General features: G+C 37.4%; 1 protein-coding gene across 2 annotated transcripts in view; it reads left to right on the top strand.

The window, feature by feature from the left end:
• LOC132565137 (potassium channel subfamily T member 2-like) overlaps positions 1–19,469 on the top strand; it is a 61,495-nt gene that overhangs the window by 28,258 nt on the left and 13,768 nt on the right. The window contains exons 7-18 of one of the 2 annotated variants that reach the window (XM_060229748.1): positions 271–345; positions 1,330–1,416; positions 2,044–2,147; positions 4,395–4,581; positions 6,668–6,832; positions 7,732–7,868; positions 8,257–8,320; positions 8,737–8,845; positions 11,147–11,164; positions 13,841–13,949; positions 17,034–17,183; positions 19,234–19,433. In XM_060229748.1, the coding sequence (XP_060085731.1) occupies positions 271–345; positions 1,330–1,416; positions 2,044–2,147; positions 4,395–4,581; positions 6,668–6,832; positions 7,732–7,868; positions 8,257–8,320; positions 8,737–8,845; positions 11,147–11,164; positions 13,841–13,949; positions 17,034–17,183; positions 19,234–19,433 (1,405 nt within the window). The remainder of the gene's footprint in view (positions 1–270; positions 346–1,329; positions 1,417–2,043; positions 2,148–4,394; positions 4,582–6,667; positions 6,833–7,731; positions 7,869–8,256; positions 8,321–8,736; positions 8,846–11,146; positions 11,165–13,840; positions 13,950–17,033; positions 17,184–19,233; positions 19,434–19,469) is intronic. The other variant, XM_060229749.1, reaches the window with a different exon arrangement.

The raw sequence follows: 19,469 nt of genomic DNA, 5'->3' as shown, positions 1-19,469 counted from the left end.
TTGTTAAAAAAAGTACCTGACTTTTATGGACAACATGCAGCAGATGGTTTTACTGGAATGCATGAAGACAACACATTGTCATGATAACACAGTGTGATCGAGATTTTGTTGGTACCAAAGGCAGCTCCACACATGCATTGGGCATATGGTTTAACTTCTGTACTCAAGATATAAAATTAGGATTGTTTTTGAAAACAGATGTACTTAATTAAGATACTATTGTTTTTGCTACGCAGACAAAACTACAATTTTGTTTAATTTTACTGCTAGGGCACCTGTTTACAGAAACTTACACACGATGGGTTTATACTGGATCTCATTTGTACAGTGCCTTTTCTTGTTACGGTAAGTATCTGACTCGAAACAATATTGATAAATACATCATACCACAGACATTCGATTGTAGAAAATTGGTGAATTTAAGATGACTTATTTTATAATATATCTCGCAAGTTATGACGATAGTATGGCACAATATGAAAGCATTTGAAGCGAACTACATTTGTATATCAATAGTTTTACATTTACTTTTCGCCTACCGAATAAACATCTGGTTGATACAACTAACAGTTCAGTTAATATAATTTGGCTTGAGAAAAGGACACTTTCTCTATCCATTTTTGGTGTAATGTTATTTTTGTACCAACGTTTGCTGTACTTATTGATTAGATTAATAACAATTCTGTCTAGTAATTTGTGTATTCTATATAAAAACACATTCTAGGTTTTGAGATACAAGCAAATAATGATGAGACTAAATAATTTTGTCCCTTACAAAACTTGAGCATATGACCTGAAATATAGAATGATTATGTCTGTATTTTAATTCCCCCACATAGTCCATTGTGACACGTATTAGTAAGTGTAAGGAACTGATTTCTGTGTACAGAAACTTTGGTTAATCAAGACAACACCTTATTTCCCTGCGGTTATATTAGTTATATATTGATAAATCTATCATAGACATATGACAATGGGTTATATGTCATTGTTTAATCTTTTATTTTGCCATAGTTTAAAATTCATCTGACTTGAGCTTAAATTAATCTTCCGTTCACCTGTTGATATTTTAATTGTCATTATTTTTAAACTACACTTGCTATTAGTGTAAATTTTGACACGTGCAGGCTTCTGGATAATTCAATCATAGTTAAACATGATCAGAGAAATAAAGTAAGATCTCTGAAGGAAAAATTGACAAATACAAAAATTTAACCATAGAAATATTTACAAAGGCATTAAGTTGGGAAACATGAATAAGGCGTGTTTATGGATTAAAAGTGGCGGGATAAAATGATCTCATTGGATGAATTATTATTTTTCCGATAGGTGTTGTACCCACCGTTACTTAGCAACATATTTATTCCTTGTTTCCTCAACTGTTGGCTTGTCCGAAGATCTCTCCAGAAATTACTGGTAGGTACCATACATTGAATTGAGTTATAGAGATAAATTGGTACCGTGGAGGCTCCTAGATTTAAGAAAATTTAGCCGACATGATTTGAGCCGATGATTGGTGTTTTGATTCACCCTCCAGTATTTTGTAGCTTGATATTTTTAATACTGATGATTAAGTTGGACAAATGTGTCGATCTGGTCATGTAGACAGCCATTCAATTCATGCGATGAAGAATAGAGTCTTTTGTAAGGAAAAATGCTCAAGTAACTTATGGATGATGTGGACGCCTCTAGATAAGGAACTTAACCAACTCCAGCGGATTTATATGTTACACAGGGAAATAACAATTATAAAATCTGATATGTGATATCAAACAATTTCATGTATAAAGGGTAAGAAACACTTTGTGTGTGAAGAAATCAAATAAGTAAATCAAAGTTATGACTTTATTAAAAAGTGGTTAGAAATATTCCATTCCCGTCTCAATGTGTTTCTGTTTTCTTAAATTTGTTCTTATTTGAGATTCTGACATAGTTAACCTTGCCTCCGTGTAAATCTGCCTTTCATTCATGTTTTACAATTGCTTCATCGATTCTGAGTTTGGATTACGATTGTATTAATTTGTAAAATTTGTGTTGTTTTAGAACGATCTCCACCTAACAAGACAGAGATTTCAGACAATATCTGTGACTCTTTCACAACAACTTCTAGTTCTTCTCGTTACGCTGTGGTGCCTCATATTTACCACGTAAGTATGCGTACTGGACAGGTATTATTTTATCATATACAACATGCCATGGTAAAATATTTAGAGATTTTTGTACTTATTTCGTTTTTATCTTTCACGGTTCAAAGTTATGCTTATGCGTCTGTCATCCGTCCATTGTCATCGTCTTTCGTCTGTCAATTTTTCCTAAAACTCGCTCACAGTTATGACAAACTGAGATTTTTTTTCAAATTTAGTCTGAAACATCCTTAAGGGAGAGAAACAAATTTTGTTTAAATGGTGGGTCTCGGCCCCCAGAATGTGAGGGGCGAGACACAAAAAAAAAAAAAAAAAAAAACGAAACAAAACAAAACACACACACACACAAAGGGAAATTTTCATTTTTTTTTAGAAACCTTCTCCATCCCTTGAAATAACAGGCTTCACCCTATTTTGCTCTGAAGCTTTCTTTAGCTGAAGAAAAATCAATTGTATACATGTGTATAAATTGTAAGTCTAAGCTCCCTTGGGCCAGATAGGAGGCATGGAGCAAATTAGTTAAGCATCTTTCTCGATCTGCAGGAATCCTCTTATTCTGTCTTCAAGTTTATCTTAATCATCTTCGGATGAAGGAAAATCAATTTTGTATAAACGGTTTCTGTATAAACTGTTCGGCAGTTTGGCATTGCCCAGTGCACAATTAATCGTCATCTATGCACGTTTCTATGCTGCTGTGTTAGTTTCCGATCGTTCCAGGAGCGGACGTCCGCGTTTAACGACCGCGCGACAAGACAGGGCGATTCGATTGTCACACTTGCGCAACAGATTGAAGACTGATGTAGAGACTGCGTCGCATACTTTAGGTACACATGGCAGACGCATTAGTACTTAGGCTTCTAGGAAGGAACCGCTTGCGTGCCGAGAGAATCATTGCGCGCCGACCATGTGTCGGGCCACAAGTGCGTCTTGACTGTATGCTTAGACATGACCCTAAGAGGTTTGAGATGCGTCGGTGGAGGCGCGTGAAGTTCTGTCTGTATAGCTCAAACGGAAGGAAAAGGGTGTATTGCAGACGCGGTGAACGTTTCGCCGACGCATGCGTGGTTGAACGCGATAGATTCGTTTGGGCTACTGTAATGGTTTGGAGAGCCATCCCCCATGGATTAAAATCCGCCTCAGTGGTCCTGGATCCAAACCTGAATGCTGTTCGATACAGAGACCTGATCCTCCAACCCCATATCCTTCCACTTTTCAGACGTCATAGCCGAAAAGAAAATGCTTGACCACATGTTGCCAGAGTCTGTCGCGATTTGCTCACAACAAACAACGTTCAGCCTCTGGAATGACTATCATATTCATGGAGCATCTGAAGGATGAGCTGGACAGGCGTATTAGGAAACGTCAACCCCCTCCCCCAACTAACTGCGCCTAGTTGATCGCGTCGCGGCATTAACACAAGAATGGAACAGCATTCCCTTACAGTGAATTAATACTCTCATGAATTAATGAATACATAGGAGAATCCGTGCAGATATTCGTGCAAGAGGTGCCCTCACCAGGCCCTGAAGTGTCATTTTGTATTTTGCGGGTATCCCGCTTTGAGTAACTACTGATGACACGAGTGACGTCACACATATTTTTCTTCTACAGTTTTGTAAAAAGTAGACTGGTCCCTTTACAGATCGAAATTTTGTACAATTTTCCCAAAATGTCATAGGCTATTGGTTGCATAATTTAATTTTGAGTTTCTTTTTTGTCGAGTAAATAGAACAAATATTAAAATCACTCCTCTTCTGTGGAGAAAACATGATTCTTTCATAATTTGTTCTGAAGCCTCGTGTGGTGCATGGAAATTGGTTTGGTATAAACGACGCTAGTTGCCCCTCTGAAGCGGAAGGGTAGGGTCCATTAGGTGAAATAGAAAACATCCTCCTTTAGAAATAACAGAATTTTATACAAATTTGATCTGAAGTCGTTTTGGGTAAAGGAGACTCAGTTGTGTATAGGAAAGATCATACCACCTGGGGCTAGACGGACGTGATATTAGTATGTGTAATAGAGGAATCGGTGGTACCGTTTTTGGTCCTAAGTATGGATGTATTGAAGGAATTTAATTTTAGTTTCCCAGGTTAAAATGTCTAAAATCCTTACACTTCTGGTTGGATCTTAAGCAATTTTTACCAAACATATTTTGCAGACAACGAGAACTAACTAGTTAAAAAGATCCTATAAGATTAATATAGGATTGCGTACCATTTGTTTCTATTGATAAACTCTTTTCTATGACAGGATATGCGGCATACAACACATACAGCGGGGAAGTAATGGCCATCAACTGTCCATGTTCGAGGCTATGTACTTTGTAGTTGTGACCTTCAGCACGGTCGGATACGGTGACATCTCACCGGATACATGGCTTGGACAGCTATTCATGACCTTCATGATATGTTTGGCATTCGCTTTTATACCAAGGCAGGTAAGAAATACCAACCATAGGCAACGACAAGTAAGTGATATGATGTTTCCCCCCGACAAGTTAATGATATGCTGCTGTACTGGACATGTAAGCGAAACAATGTTGTCCCCGACAAGGAAATGATATGTTGTCTCCGTGAAGTGTTTGTTTTGTTTTCGCATTTATTACATTTCCACGTGCAAAATAACCAAATTTACTGGCTTGTTAAAAACAGGTGTAAAATGAGGAAGCTGACTAGGCTTTTCGCAGACACTACTCAATCATTCTAGCTTCCCAGTACGCGACAAAATATAACCAATTTTTTTTTTCAAAATTCATTAAAAGTATGTTAACACAAAAATAAATTTTCATGACAATTTATTTTAATATTCACAAAGAAAATGTTACCTATTCAAAGATAATCTAACCTGTGACAAGTTACTACGCGGCAGAAAATATGTCGGCAACCTACAGCTGTCGCTGTTGATGACACAAATCCCTTTGAAATGTCTAACGCGTTAGCTGCACATTCAAGACATTTTGCTTGGGGTTAGGTTCGATGTCAGATAAGGTAATTTGCGTTGCATTGCTTGTTGACTTTCATGGAAATGAAAGTTTACTACGTAATTGAAGGTAGTGTCACAAGTAAACAGCCCTTTCGGATGTCTGGTTTTGTGTTTATTGTATGGGGGTTTATGCTTTGTTACTTTTATCAGATGATTTGTGTTCCCTCGTTTCATTGGCGTAAGTCTGCAAAAGTATTATTTTTCACTAAAAAAAACCCCAATTATATCAATGAGATATCTCGATGGCAGACATGTAATAAAATCTCACATAAACCTTCAACAACGACTTACTGAAATGTAATAAAATCTCACATAAACCTTCAACAACGACTTACTGAAATGTAATTAAATCTCGCATAAACCTTCAATGACGACTTACTGAAATGTAATTAAATCTCGCATAAACCTTCAATGACGACTTACTGAAATGTAATTAAATCTCGCATAAACCTTCAATGACGACTTACTGAAATGTAATTAAATCTCGCATAAACCTTCAATGACGACTTACTGAAATGTAATTAAATCTCGCATAAACCTTCAATGACGACTTACTGAAATGTAATTAAATCTCGCATAAACCTTCAATGACGACTTACTGAAATGTAATTAAATCTCACATAAACCTTCAATGACGACTTACTGAAATGTAATTAAATCTCGCATAAACCTTCAATGACGACTTACTGAAATGTAATTAAATCTCGCATAAACTTTCAATGACGACTTACTGAAATATAATTTAATCTCACATAAACCTTCAAATTGTATCAAAATCTCATATCAACTTTCAGTAACAATTTACCAAAATGTAATAATGTCTCATACAAATCTTCAATAACGATTTACTACAATGTGATAAAATATCATTTAAACCTATAACTCTTTACTAAGATGTCATAAAATCTTATATAAACCTTATATAACGTTCAATAAGATTAAAATGAAAAGTTATATTAAAATATACTAAAGATAAGGTGATTTCTGAAATTCCAAAAATATATTTGTGTATTTTTGAAGAAACAAGGAATGTATTTTACAATATGACCAAAGAAATTATGAAACACACAAATCCATTTCATCAAATATGTGATTTAAAAGAGAAAACGCGAAAAAAATCCCAGTTTTTGAAATTATCACTAAAACTACATTAGCACGATATTACTCTCTAACCTCTCACGTGGTCGAAGTTCATGTTGTCACGAGCTGATCAAAGTGTAACCAACGAAGATGTTGAATTGAAATAAAATTATTCGTACTTTTTGAGACTCTTTGATAGAAGGGCAGTATTGTGATGAAAGCGGAGACATTTACTTCAAAACACACTAAAGGCTAAGTCCTCATGAAACATTTTAACCGAAACCTTATTTTCGTGAACAGGTTTCATTACGTCATCAATTATCGTTCGTCGCCATTTTGTATGTTGGTAGGAACATCGCTTTCGGTCACGGTAGCCCTTACCGTGAAACAGACATAAACATTATAAATGTGACACACAATCATTTTATTTGTATCATTTATTCATTATTTATTACCATCAGGTTGAAGGTATTACGTCTACATTAAAAGAGAGGAAAAAAATCGGAGGAGAATACAGTCAGCGACACTCGGCGGGCCATAGACATGTGGTTGTCTGTGCTACTAACCTCACAGCAGAAAGTATCATGGACTTCCTCATTGAATTTTACGCCCATCCAAAACTAGAGGTAATATCGACATGAGGCGTTTATGTTCTATATGCAGACCACCACTTTGTATTACGTCACCTTGCTTCAGGAAATGTCAGATTTTTTTTTTATCATTTCAAACAGAGTGAATTGATTATATATCGACGTTGGGGGACTGAACTATGAGGCTAGTTCACTTTTCCATCTAGATTTTGACATTTCTTCCGATCATTTTGAGGTTTTTTGTTTTTTGTTTTCATTTGCCATTAAGGTTTTAAAATTCAGATATTAGAAAGACAAAACATTTGTATGGTGCGCGTTTATTTCATTGTGTCCCACTTAAGTATGCAATTAACTTATGATCTGTCTCTACTGTATCTAATTATTAAAAGGTGTTATTCATTTGTGTGCCTGTTGTACAATCTTCGAGATAACAGGTGGTAGATACCGCTGGTATACCCTAAGTTTGAGGTAACCATTGTGTCACGTTTTGAAACGAAGCAATAGTATGATGCAAGGCAACCTACATGTTAAATTTGAGAAAAATCCCTGCAGTACAGATAACAAAGGGGACACTCAAATACGTTCCACGTGGTCCCTTAATGTGCTAATTCCGTTTTTGGTAAATCGAAAAGCCTGACAGACCACCATCTTCGATTTAGATATTTGAAGGTTGAAATCTCGAAAAGTGTTTGAAAATATTTCTCAAATCATTTAACTGTTTATCTATTCAAGAAAGCAAAAATGGTCGATCGGAACTATTCTCGGATTTTGACAATAGATGTTTATATCACTCTTAAATTTGATAGGTAACATTTCCTTTAAGCGTAGATGAGTATATGATTAAAATATATATTGTTTGGTAATGCATTCATAACAGTAGAGATTGGTTTATAATATTAGTATATAGACATGGCGATTATGCATTTGAATTTCAGGATCACATTGTAGTTTTGCTGAGCTCTGAGGAAAGGGACACCAGCCTACAGATGATATTGAAGGACCCAAAATGGGCTCACCGTGTGATATACATGCGAGGGTCAGCTTTGAAGGATATTGATCTCAAACGATGCAGGTATTTTTCGGAACTCAAAAATGAGCCCTGGGCTCGTGTTTTTCCCGTGGAATACTCTAATTTTAAGAACCCACTCCATTTCCTTGGTAACAAGAACAAATCCTACAAAACTTGTTGCTACAAAGACTTTTGAGCTCATAATAAGTATTCAATACAAATAAAAGTCGTTCAGTATATATGTTCATAATTTCACCACTCTGATGCTAATGTGTTTTCGTGTATTAAATTCACCTACATTCTTTTTTTGGAATTTTATAAACGTAGTCATCTGGATGAATTAATTATGTCAATTTCATTTGGTTGAATGGCGTAATAGTTTATTTTAAAACATAACATGCAGAGTATTAAATTGTAATTGATGAATTTATTTAAATGATTATATTTACAGGATACACGAAGCTGACGGTTGTTTCATCCTTACGCCCACTGCCTGTAATAACAGAGACGAAGCGGTTAGTAATACCTTCAATATTTTATTTTTATTTGTTTTGTTTTTCGCCCTTTAGCCTATCGTTGCCTATCACAAAAGTCTACTGTGAGTTAAGTTATTTTTGTTAGTTATTAGTCCCAAACCTGTGAATTCGGAGGGATTATGGAAAACCTCTACGTCCGTCCATCCGTCCGTTTGTCAGCGCTCTATCGGCTTCGATCTTTAAAGGATTCTCCCTCAAACTTCACACACTTATAAAGCATCAAATTATCTTAGACAATGATAATAATAAAGCTGTTGAAGTTGCATATCTTACTGTGTAATGTTATATATGTTTCATTTTCATATCAAAGTGAATAAACTACATTATATTTGTTAACATAACTTTTATGTAGTAAACGATTATACATCAACTGGATGTCTTTATAATTGTTTCAGGATCAGCATACCATTTTACGATCTTGGGCTGTGAAAGACTTTGCACCAAAATGCAGGCAATATATTCAACTATTCAAAACGGAGAATAAAATTCATGTCAAGTTTGCTGGTATGTAGGCATCAGTGTGCTAATTTTATTCAAGTTCATTTAAATATTATTGATATGAAGTAATCAACGTGAGGAAATTAAAACATGTATTTTCTAATCAAATCTAGTGGTTTATTCTTGTCAGTTTGATATGTTTCTTGATTTATAAACATATCATGGTAAACAAGTAGGATTTCTATTATTGACAGACACACTTCCGACATAAAGACAGACACACCACGGACATAAAGACAGACATACCACCGACATAAAGACAGACATACCACCGACATAATGACAGACATACCACCGATATAACGGCAGACACACCACTAACATTATGACAGACATGAAACTGACATAATGACAGACATACCACCGACAAAATGATAGACACACTACCGACATAATGATAGACACACTACCGACATAAAGACAGACACACTACCGACATAATGATAGACATGCCACCGACATAATGATAGACATGCCACCGACATAATGATAGACATGCCACCGACATAATGATAGACATAAGACAGACACACTACCGACATAATGATAGACATACCCCGACATAATGACAGATACACACACCGACACAATGTCAGGCCTACTACCGACATAATGATAGACACACCATCGACATAATGATAGACACACTACCGACATAATGACAGACATACCACCGACATAATGACAGACATACCACCGACATAATGACAGACATACCACCGATATAACGGCAGACACACCACTAACATTATGACAGACATGAAACCGACATAATGACAGACATACCACCGACAAAATGATAGACACACTACCGACATAATGATAGACACACCATCGACATAATGATAGACACACTACCGACACATAAAGACAGACATACCACCGACATAATGACAGACATACCACCGATATAACGGCAGACACACCACTAACATTATGACAGATATGAAACCGACATAATGACAGACATACCACCGACAAAATGATAGACACACTACCGACATAATGATAAACACACTACCGACATAAAGACAGACACACTACCGACATAATGATAGACACACTACCGACATAAAGACAGACACACTACCGACATAATGATAGACATGCCACCGACATAATGATAGACATGCCACCGACATAATGATAGACACACTACCGACATAATGATAGACACACTACCGACATAAAGACAGACACACTACCGACATAATGATAGACATACCCCGACATAATGACAGATACACACACCGACACAATATCAGGCCTACTACCGACATAATGATAGACACACTACCGACATAATGACAGACATACCACCGACATAATGACAGACATACCACCGATATAACGGCAGACACACCACTAACATTATGACAGACATGCAACCGACCAAATTACAAACACATCACCGACATAATGTCAGGCCTACTACCGACATAATGATAGACATACCCCGACATAATGATAGACATACCCCGACATAATGATAGACACACCATCGACATAATGATAGACACACTACCGACATAATGATAGACACACCATCGACATAATGATAGACACACTACCGACATAATGATAGACACACCATCGACATAATGATAGACACACTACCGAAATAATGACACACACACTACCGTCATAATGACAGACGCACTACCGACATAATGATAGACACACCACCGACACTACCGACATAATGACAGACACACTACCGACATAATGATAGGCACACTACCGACATAATGACAGACACACTACCGACATAATGTCAGGCCTACTACCGACATAATGATAGACATACCACCTACATAATGATAGAGGCACCACAGATATAACGACAGACACATCACCGACATAATGATAGAGGCACTACCGACATAATGACAGACACACTACCGACATAATGATAGACACACCACCGACATAATGTCAGGCCTACTACCGACATAATGATAGACATACCCCGACATAATGATAGACATACCCCGACATAATGATAGACAAACCCCGACATAATGATAGACACATCACCGATATAACGACAAACACATCACCGACATAATGATAGAGGCACCACCGATATAATGACAGACACATCACCGACATAATGATAAAGGCACCACCGATATAATGACGAACATATCACCGACATAATGATAGAGGCACTACCGACATAATGATAGACGCACCACTAATATGGTCATTGTTCCTTATACGACTTCAGACACATCGACTAAATAGCTCTTAGCCCTTGTTGTGGAGGGAATGTATTTTACTTTGTTGTGATGTTTTTTTATTCAGACGAGAGTCGATTACAGCGTGAGTAATATGGTGTGATGTCGACTTCCAGCAAACCTTTTTCATTTTTGTCCTTGGCATTTTCCCTTGGCCAACCAAAAGATCAAATTATGATAAGCTAAGGTTATAAATCAATTTCTAAAGAGTCCTGTTTAAATGAGTATTTCCAAGAAGCGTTAAAGGAAGAAACATCCCACTAAACATTTTTTTCGTGGATAGAAACGAAAAATATTTGTTTATGAACGAAATTTGTTTTGCCCTCTTATTCATGCTATGCGTTTGTATATACCAATCATTTAAGTATTCGTCTGGTTTTGATACTTCCTTCGTTTCTTCTTTACAAACCGACAAACTTAATACAATGTATATCAATAATATGTCCTCTCCTCGTTTTTTGTTTTTTTTTTTATAATTAAAGTTTTATTTTGCACATGCAGATTTCCAAGTTTCCGTTTACCGTATTTCTTCGCTGAGATATACTGATCGGTCATAGGTTTACCGAGAGGTACAGTTAAACAAACCGATTGGATTGCACGATATGTCATAGGTTTTCCTAAAGGCAGTAAATTGTGTTCAACGTTTTGGGTTGAAGATTTGCTACTGACAAAATAAAATGACCCATACAAGATAATACAAACTTGTTTTTGCGGAATTTTTCATTTGTTTTTATGTCCCTGTTATTTTATGGGAGGTATATAATGGCAAGTCTGTCTATTTTGTCCCTGTAGTGTTATCAGTAAACCAATCCATCATGTCTCTATATCGTTATTCATAAATCTGCCCGTCCTATCCCCATAGTATTGCCATCAGTCTGTTCGTCCTGTCCTTAAGGCGTTCCCCATAAATCTGTCCGTCCTGTCCCTATAGTTTTACCAGCAATCAGTTCTTCTGGCCCTTAAGGCGTTCCAAATAAATCTGTCCCTCCTGTCCCTAATGTGTTCCCAATAGATATGTCCGTCCTGTCCCTATAATGTTCTCCATAGATGTCTCCATCCTGTCCGTATTATGTTTCCCGTAAATCTGTCAATATTGTCCCTATAGTGTTCCCAATAAGTCAATCCGTGCTGTTGCTATAGTGTTAACCCATTCCTCTGTCCGTCCTGTAACTGTAAGTTTACCGTAGATGTGTCCGTCCTGTCCTTATAGTGTTTTCTATTTGTCTGTCCGTCTAGTCCCTTTCGTGTTCCCCATAGATGTGTCCGTCCTGTCCCTTTCGTGTTCCCTATTAGTCTGTCCGTCTAGTCCCTACAGTGTTCCCCATAGATATGTCCGTCCTGTCCCTTTCGTGTTCCCTATTAGTCTATCCGTCTAGTCCCTATAATGTTCCCCATAGATCTGTCCGTCCTGTCCCTTTAGTGTTCTCCATCAGTCTGTCCGTCTTGTCCCTATAGTGTTACCCATTGATCTGTCCATTCTGTTCCTTTCGTGTTCCCGATTAGTCTGTCCGTGCGATACCCATAGTGTTCCCTATTAGTCTGTCCGTCTTGTTCCTATAGTGTTACCTATTGATCTGTCCATTCTGTTCCTTTCGTGTTCCCGATTAGTCTGTCCGTGCGGTACCCATAGTGTTCCCTATTAGTCTGTCCGTTTTGTCCCTATAGTGTTACCCATTGATCTGTCTGTCCTGTTCCTAAATTGTTCCCCGTTTATCTATCCGTTCTGTCACTAAAGCATTTTTATCAGTCCGTCCGCCCTGTTCCTTTTAGTGTTCCCTATCAGTCCGTCCGTCCTGTCCCTAAAATGTTATCTATTGATCTGTTTGTCCCTTCCATTTGGAATCATTGTGATAAGTTTAGGATTTCCCAGCTTACTGGTTTAATATTCTTTATAAATGTAATTCAACAATTATATTCGATACTTGTATCATTCCGAGCGAATAATATCGCCTTCTTTGAAGTTTCCTTATACAAATGTATAAATCTCTCTCTGGAATCTACCATATCTTGTAAATCTTTGATATACTTCTGTCATATCCGCGAAATGCATGTTTCTCCTGAAATACTCGGTTTATTCCGTAACTGGGTAAACAGAAATTCCTATGCAAGAACTTCGTAGTATGAAAGATATTTCATACAAGACGAAGTGGTTCTTCTTACTACAATCTAAATGGAAAACACATAATGATATTATCAACTTATGATTCTACACAAAATATAGCACCGAAATTCGGGAAAATAAGTACTGGGGATGTTACCAATAGCAAAACTGTGGTATTCCATTGCACAATGTGTTTATTTTCGATTTTTTCCTAATGTAAGAACGTTTACTATTTCAGGATGGTAAAATTGTCATTAGATAGAAATAGTAATTAAGTTACTCGGCGATTAGAATATATCGCATATAACAATGTTTTGTTTAATATGATGAGAGTTGTTTCCCTTTCTACATGTAACGATTTGATGTTCTTTACAATGGAATACTCTAATGTCGACTTATTCACTGTCTGCCATCTTGATTTCGAATTAATTACTTCATCGTGAATAAACCATGACAATTCCTTGAAATCAAAAATAAGTATGACGTAGGACACAAAATGCATATCGACAATGCACGTTTGCTTTTGTTCGCTTTTTTTTTTTTTTGTTTTTTTTGTTTTTGGTTTTTGTTTTTGTTTTTGTTTTTTTGTTTTTTGTGTTTGTTTTTGTTTTTGTTTTCTCTCTCTCGTTATGGAACCTTAATAGAACGTTCATATTTCAGAACATGTGGTTTGTGAGGACGAATTTAAGTATGCTCTCTTGGCCAATAATTGTCTATATCCTGGTATGTCAACCCTGGTCACTCTGCTTCTTCACACCACCACGGGAGAGTAAGTTGCTGGTCAGCAGATGTTTCTGTAAATACAATGACATTTTATGGTAGAACTTTGTTAAGGATTGTATATTTCTAAATTGACATATTCTACATTTACAGTAATTCAAACTTAAAATGTAAATTTTAATTTGATTTTGGAACAATTTGATAGTTAGGTGTAATAGTTTTGACAATGCCTATGATATATTGAGTTAGTACATGTTTTCAACAATGTCTAAAGAAGACGAAATATATGAAATCCTCGTGTTGAAAAAAGGGACATTAGTTCTTGGCACACAGAGGGTGTTGGGTATTATAGTGAACAGATCATGTAGACGACTTGAGTGTCAAACCTCATATCATGTAGACGATCTGAGGGTCCTAACCCAGATCACGTAGACGATCTGAGGGTCCTACCCCAGATCATGTGGACGACTTGAGGGTCATACCCCAGATCATGTAGACGACTTGAGGGTTCTACCCCAGATCATGTGGACGACTTGAGGGTCATAATCCAGATCATGTAGACGACTTGAGGGTCAAACCGCAGATCATGTAGACGACTTGAGGGTCAAACCCAAGATCATGTAGACGACTTGAGGGTCCTACCCCAGATCATGTAGACGACTTGAGGGTCAAACCCCAGATCATGTAGACGACTTGAGGGTCCTACCCCAGATCATGTAGACGACTTGAGGGTCCTACCCCAGATCATGTAGACGACTTGAGGGTCAAACCCCAGATCATGTAGACAACTTGAGGGTCCTACCCCAGATCATGTAGACGACTTTAAGGTCATATCCCAGATCATGTAGACGACTTGAGGGTCCTACCCCAGATCATGTAGACGACTGAGGGTCCCACTCCAGATCATGTGGACGACTTGAGGGTCAAACCCCAGATCATGTAGACGACTTGAGGTTCCTACCCCAGATCATGTCGACGACTTGAGGGTCCTACCCCAGATCATGTAGACGACTTGAGGGTCAAACCCCAGATCATGTAGACAACTTGAGGGTCCTACCCCAGATCATGTAGACGACTTTAAGGTCATATCCCAGATCATGTAGACGACTTGAGGGTCATACTCCAGATCATGTAGACGACTTGAGGGTCCCACTCCAGATCATGTGGACGACTTAGGGTCCCACTTCAGATCGTTAAGTCCCCTTTTTACCAGTACGTATGTCATGTTATTCCCACGTTTGCGTTGATCATGAAAATGCTACCATTAACAGCAAACTCAATCATGACGTCAACATGGTTCCGTTTAGATCATCGGGGCTAGATGTGCTCTGTTCCATTTGATATTTCTCTGATAACTCTTATCATCGAGCGACGAAACAACTGAATGACGCAGTTTAAGTCATACTTTGGCTCTATTGTATTTAACTCTTTTTTATTATAATTAGTATTAGTAATAGTAGTAGTAGTAGTAGTAGTAGTAGTAGTATTAGTAGTAGTGGTATTAGTAGTAGTAGTGGTAGTAGTAGTAGTAGTAGTAGTAGTAGTAGTAGTACAGTAGTAGTAGTAGTAGTAGTAGTAGTAGTAGTAGTAGTAGTAGTAGTAGTAGTAGTAGTAGTAGTAGTAGTAGTAGTAGTAGTAGTAGTAGTAGTATTAGTAGTAGTAGTAGTAGTAGTAGTAGTGGTAGTAGTAGTAGTAGTAGTAGTAGTAGTAGTAGTAGTAGTAGTAGTAGTAGTAGTAGTAGTAGTAGTAGTAGTAGTAGTAGTAGTAGTAGTAGTAGTAGTAGTAGTAGTAGTAGTAGTAGTAGTAGTAGTAGTAGTAGTAGTAGTAGTAGTAGTAGTAGTAGTAGTAGTAGTAGTAGTAGTAGTAGTAGTAGTAGTAGTAGTAGTAGTAGTAGTAGTAGTAGTAGTAGTAGTAGTAGTAGTAGTAGTAGTAGTAGTAGTAGTAGTAGTAGTAGTAGTAGTGGTAGTAGTAGTAGTAGTAGTAGTAGTAGTAGTAGTAGTAGTAGTAGTAGTAGTAGTAGTAGTAGTAGTAGTAGTAGTAGTAGTAGTAGTAGTAGTAGTAGTAGTAGTAGTAGTAGTAGTAGTAGTAGTAGTAGTAGTAGTAGTAGTAGTAGTAGTAGTAGTAGTAGTAGTAGTAGTAGTAGTAGTAGTAGTAGTAGTAGTAGTAGTAGTAGTAGTAGTAGTAGTAGTAGTAGTAGTAGTAGTAGTAGTAGTAGTAGTAGTAGTAGTAGTAGTAGTAGTAGTAGTAGTAGTAGTAGTAGTAGTAGTAGTAGTAGTAGTAGTAGTAGTAGTAGTAGTAGTAGTAGTAGTAGTAGTAGTAGTAGTAGTGGTAGTAGTAGTAGTAGTGGTAGTAGTAGTAGTAGTAGTAGTAGTAGTAGTAGTAGTAGTAGTAGTAGTAGTAGTGGTGGTGGTAGTAGTAGTAGTGGTAGTAGTAGTAGTAGTAGTAGTAGTAGTAGTAGTAGTAGTAGTAGTAGTAGTAGTAGTAGTAAACTGTAGTAGTATCTGTGTAGTAGTTTACACAATTTTAGAAATTCACAATTACAGTGTATCCAAATACTTCTCATTTCAGTAGTAGTAGTAGTAGTAGGCAGTGGTGGTGGTGGTAGTAGTAGTAGTAGAAATGCTGTTTAGTAGTAGTAGTAATTGTAGTAAAAGTATGTTCTTTAGGAGTTATAGTAGTAAGTAGTTTCACCTAGTAGTAGTAGTAGTAAATGCACACAAGTAGTAGTGAATATATAATTATGAATACACATATTTAGTAGTAGTAGTAGTATATAGTAGTAGGTAGTAGTCTCTCCTAAGCACATCGTTTTATTTAAGTATAATACACACCTGTATGAACAGGAATGGTAGGTAAATATAGTAGGAGTAGTATTACTGACAATGCCAAATAACATTGATTGTAGTTTAATTCAGTAGTAATATTAGTAACGTGGTCATTGGTGAATAGTGTAGTAGTAGTAGTAGTAGTAGATAGTAGTAGTAGTAGTAGTAGTAGTAGTAGTAGTAGTGGTAGTAGTAGTAGTAGTAGTAGTAGTAGTAGTAGTAGTAGTAAACTGTACTAATCATCTGTGCGTATTTTACACAATTTTAGAAATTCACAATTACATGTATCCAAATACTTCTCATTTCAGGGCGGGACATATCGGACAGGAACCATGGCAGCAGGTGTATGGCCGCCACTCCAGAAATGCTGTTTATCACATACAATTGTGTAAAAGCATGTTCTTTAGGAGTTATAGCGGAAAGAGTTTCACCTATGCGTCAGCAAATGCACACAAGCGGTGAATATATAATTATGAATACACATATTTCAGTATTCTGTCGATATCGAACGGATATCTCTCTCCTAAGCACATCGTTTTATTTAAGTATAATACACACCTGTATGAACAGGAATGGTGGTAAATATGGGATTACAATTACTGACAATGCCAAATAACATTGATTGTAGTTTAATTCACATTGCACAAAAGGTAACCCCATATTATAACGTGGTCATTGGTGAATTATGTATCGATTGTTAGAAGATGAGAGAATATCATTCGTCCTCTGTGGATTAGGATTACTGACGGTAATAACTGGTAGAGTGTTCGTCGTCCTCTGTGGATTAGTATCACTGACGGTAATAACTGGTAGTGTTCGTCGTCCTATGTGGATTAGGATTACTGACGGTAATTACTGGTAGAGTGTTCGTCGTCCTCTGTGGATTAGGATTACTGACGGTAATAACTGGTAGATTGTTCGTCATCCTCTGTGGATTAGGATTACTGACGGTAATTACTGGTAGAGTGTTCGTCCTCCTCTGTGGATTAGGATTACTGACGGTAATTACTGGTAGTGTTCGTCGTCCTATGTGGATTAGGATTACTGACGGTAATAACTGGTAGATTGTTCGTCATCCTCTGTGGATTAGGATTACTGACGGTAATTACTGGTAGAGTGTTCGTCGTCCTCTGTGGATTAGGATTACTGACGGTAATAACTGGTAGAGTGTTCGTCGTCCTCTGTGGATTAGTATTACTGACGGTAATAACTGGTAGAGTGTGTTTGAGGTCCTTTGTGGATTAGTATCACTGACGGTAATAACTGGTAGAGTGTTCGTCCTCCTCTGTGGATTAGAATTACTGACGGTAATAACTGGTAGAGTGTTCGTCCTCCTCTGTGGATTAGGATTACTGACGGTAATAACTGGTAGAGTTTTCGTCGTCCTCTGTGGATTAGGATAACTGACGGTAATAACTGGTAGAGTAATCGTCGTCCTATGTGGATTAGAATTACTGATGGTAATAACTGGTAGAGTGTTAGTCCTCCTCTGTGGATTAGGATTACTGACGGTAATAACTGGTAGAGTGTTCGTCGTCCTCTGTGGATTAGGATAATTGACGGTAATAACTGGTAGAGTGTTCGTCCTCCTCTGTGGATTAGGATTACTGACGGTAATTACTGGTAGAGTGTTCGTCGTCCTCTGTGGATTAGAATTACTGACGGTAATTACTGGTAGAGTGTTCGTCGTCCTCTATGGATTAGAATTACTGACGGTAATTACTGGTAGAGTGTTCGTCCTCCTCTGTGGATTAGGATTACTGACGGTAATTACTGGTAGAGTGTTCGTCGTCCTCTGTGGATTAGAATTACTGACGGTAATTACTGGTAGAGTGTTCGTCCTCCTCTGTGGATTAGGATTACTGACGGTAATAACTGGTAGAGTGTTCGTCGTCCTCTTTGGATTAGGATTACTGACGGTAATAACTGGTAGAGTGTTCGTCGTCCTCTGTGGATTAGAATTACTGACGGTAATTACTGGTAGAGTGTTCGTCGTCCTCTTTGGATTAGGATTACTGACGGTAATAACTGGTAGAGTGTTCGTCGTCCTCTGTGGATTAGAATTACTGACGGTAATTACTGGTAGAGTGTTCGTCCTCCTCTGTGGATTAGGATTACTGACGGTAATAACTGGTAGAGTGTTCGTCGTCCTCTGTGGATTAGGATTACTGACGGTAATTACTGGTAGAGTGTTCGTCGTCCTCTGTGGATTAGAATTACTGACGGTAATTACTGGTAGAGTGTTCGTCGTCCTCTTTGGATTAGAATTACTGACGGTAATAACTGGTAGAGTGTTCGTCGTCCTCTGTGGATTAGAATTACTGACGGTAATAACTGGTAGAGTGTTCGTCGTCCTATGTGGATTAGGATTACTGACGGTAATAACTGGTAGAGTGTTCGTCGTCCTCTGTGGATTTGAATTGCTGAGGTCGTGACAAGATATTTATGAAGGTGTTTTCTGAGTTTAATCGAGAGGAGTATTGTTATTTTTATTATTTTGTATTGCAGGTTTGGTGTTTGTTTAGTGGCCGTGTTAGACATTACCAAACCAGATCCACGTTTACAATTGAACCCCGGAGCAGATTACAAGCTAAAGGATTCGGACTACTGTTTCTATATTGCGGAGTTTAAGGAAGAATATGCTAAAATATGTTCAGAAGTGAAAACTGATCAGAAACAAACGGGAAATGAGCCCAACAAAAATTTAGGTATGTTCTAAGTGACTTGTAACAATGGTTATACAT

This window comes from Ylistrum balloti, unplaced genomic scaffold, assembly GCF_031769215.1.
Source record: "Ylistrum balloti isolate Yb309-2 unplaced genomic scaffold, AGI_CSIRO_Ybal_v1 Utg369696, whole genome shotgun sequence".
Lineage (NCBI taxonomy): Eukaryota > Metazoa > Mollusca > Bivalvia > Pectinida > Pectinidae > Ylistrum > Ylistrum balloti.
Note: the sequence above shows the minus strand (reverse complement) of the source record. Positions and strands in the feature narration are given on the sequence as shown.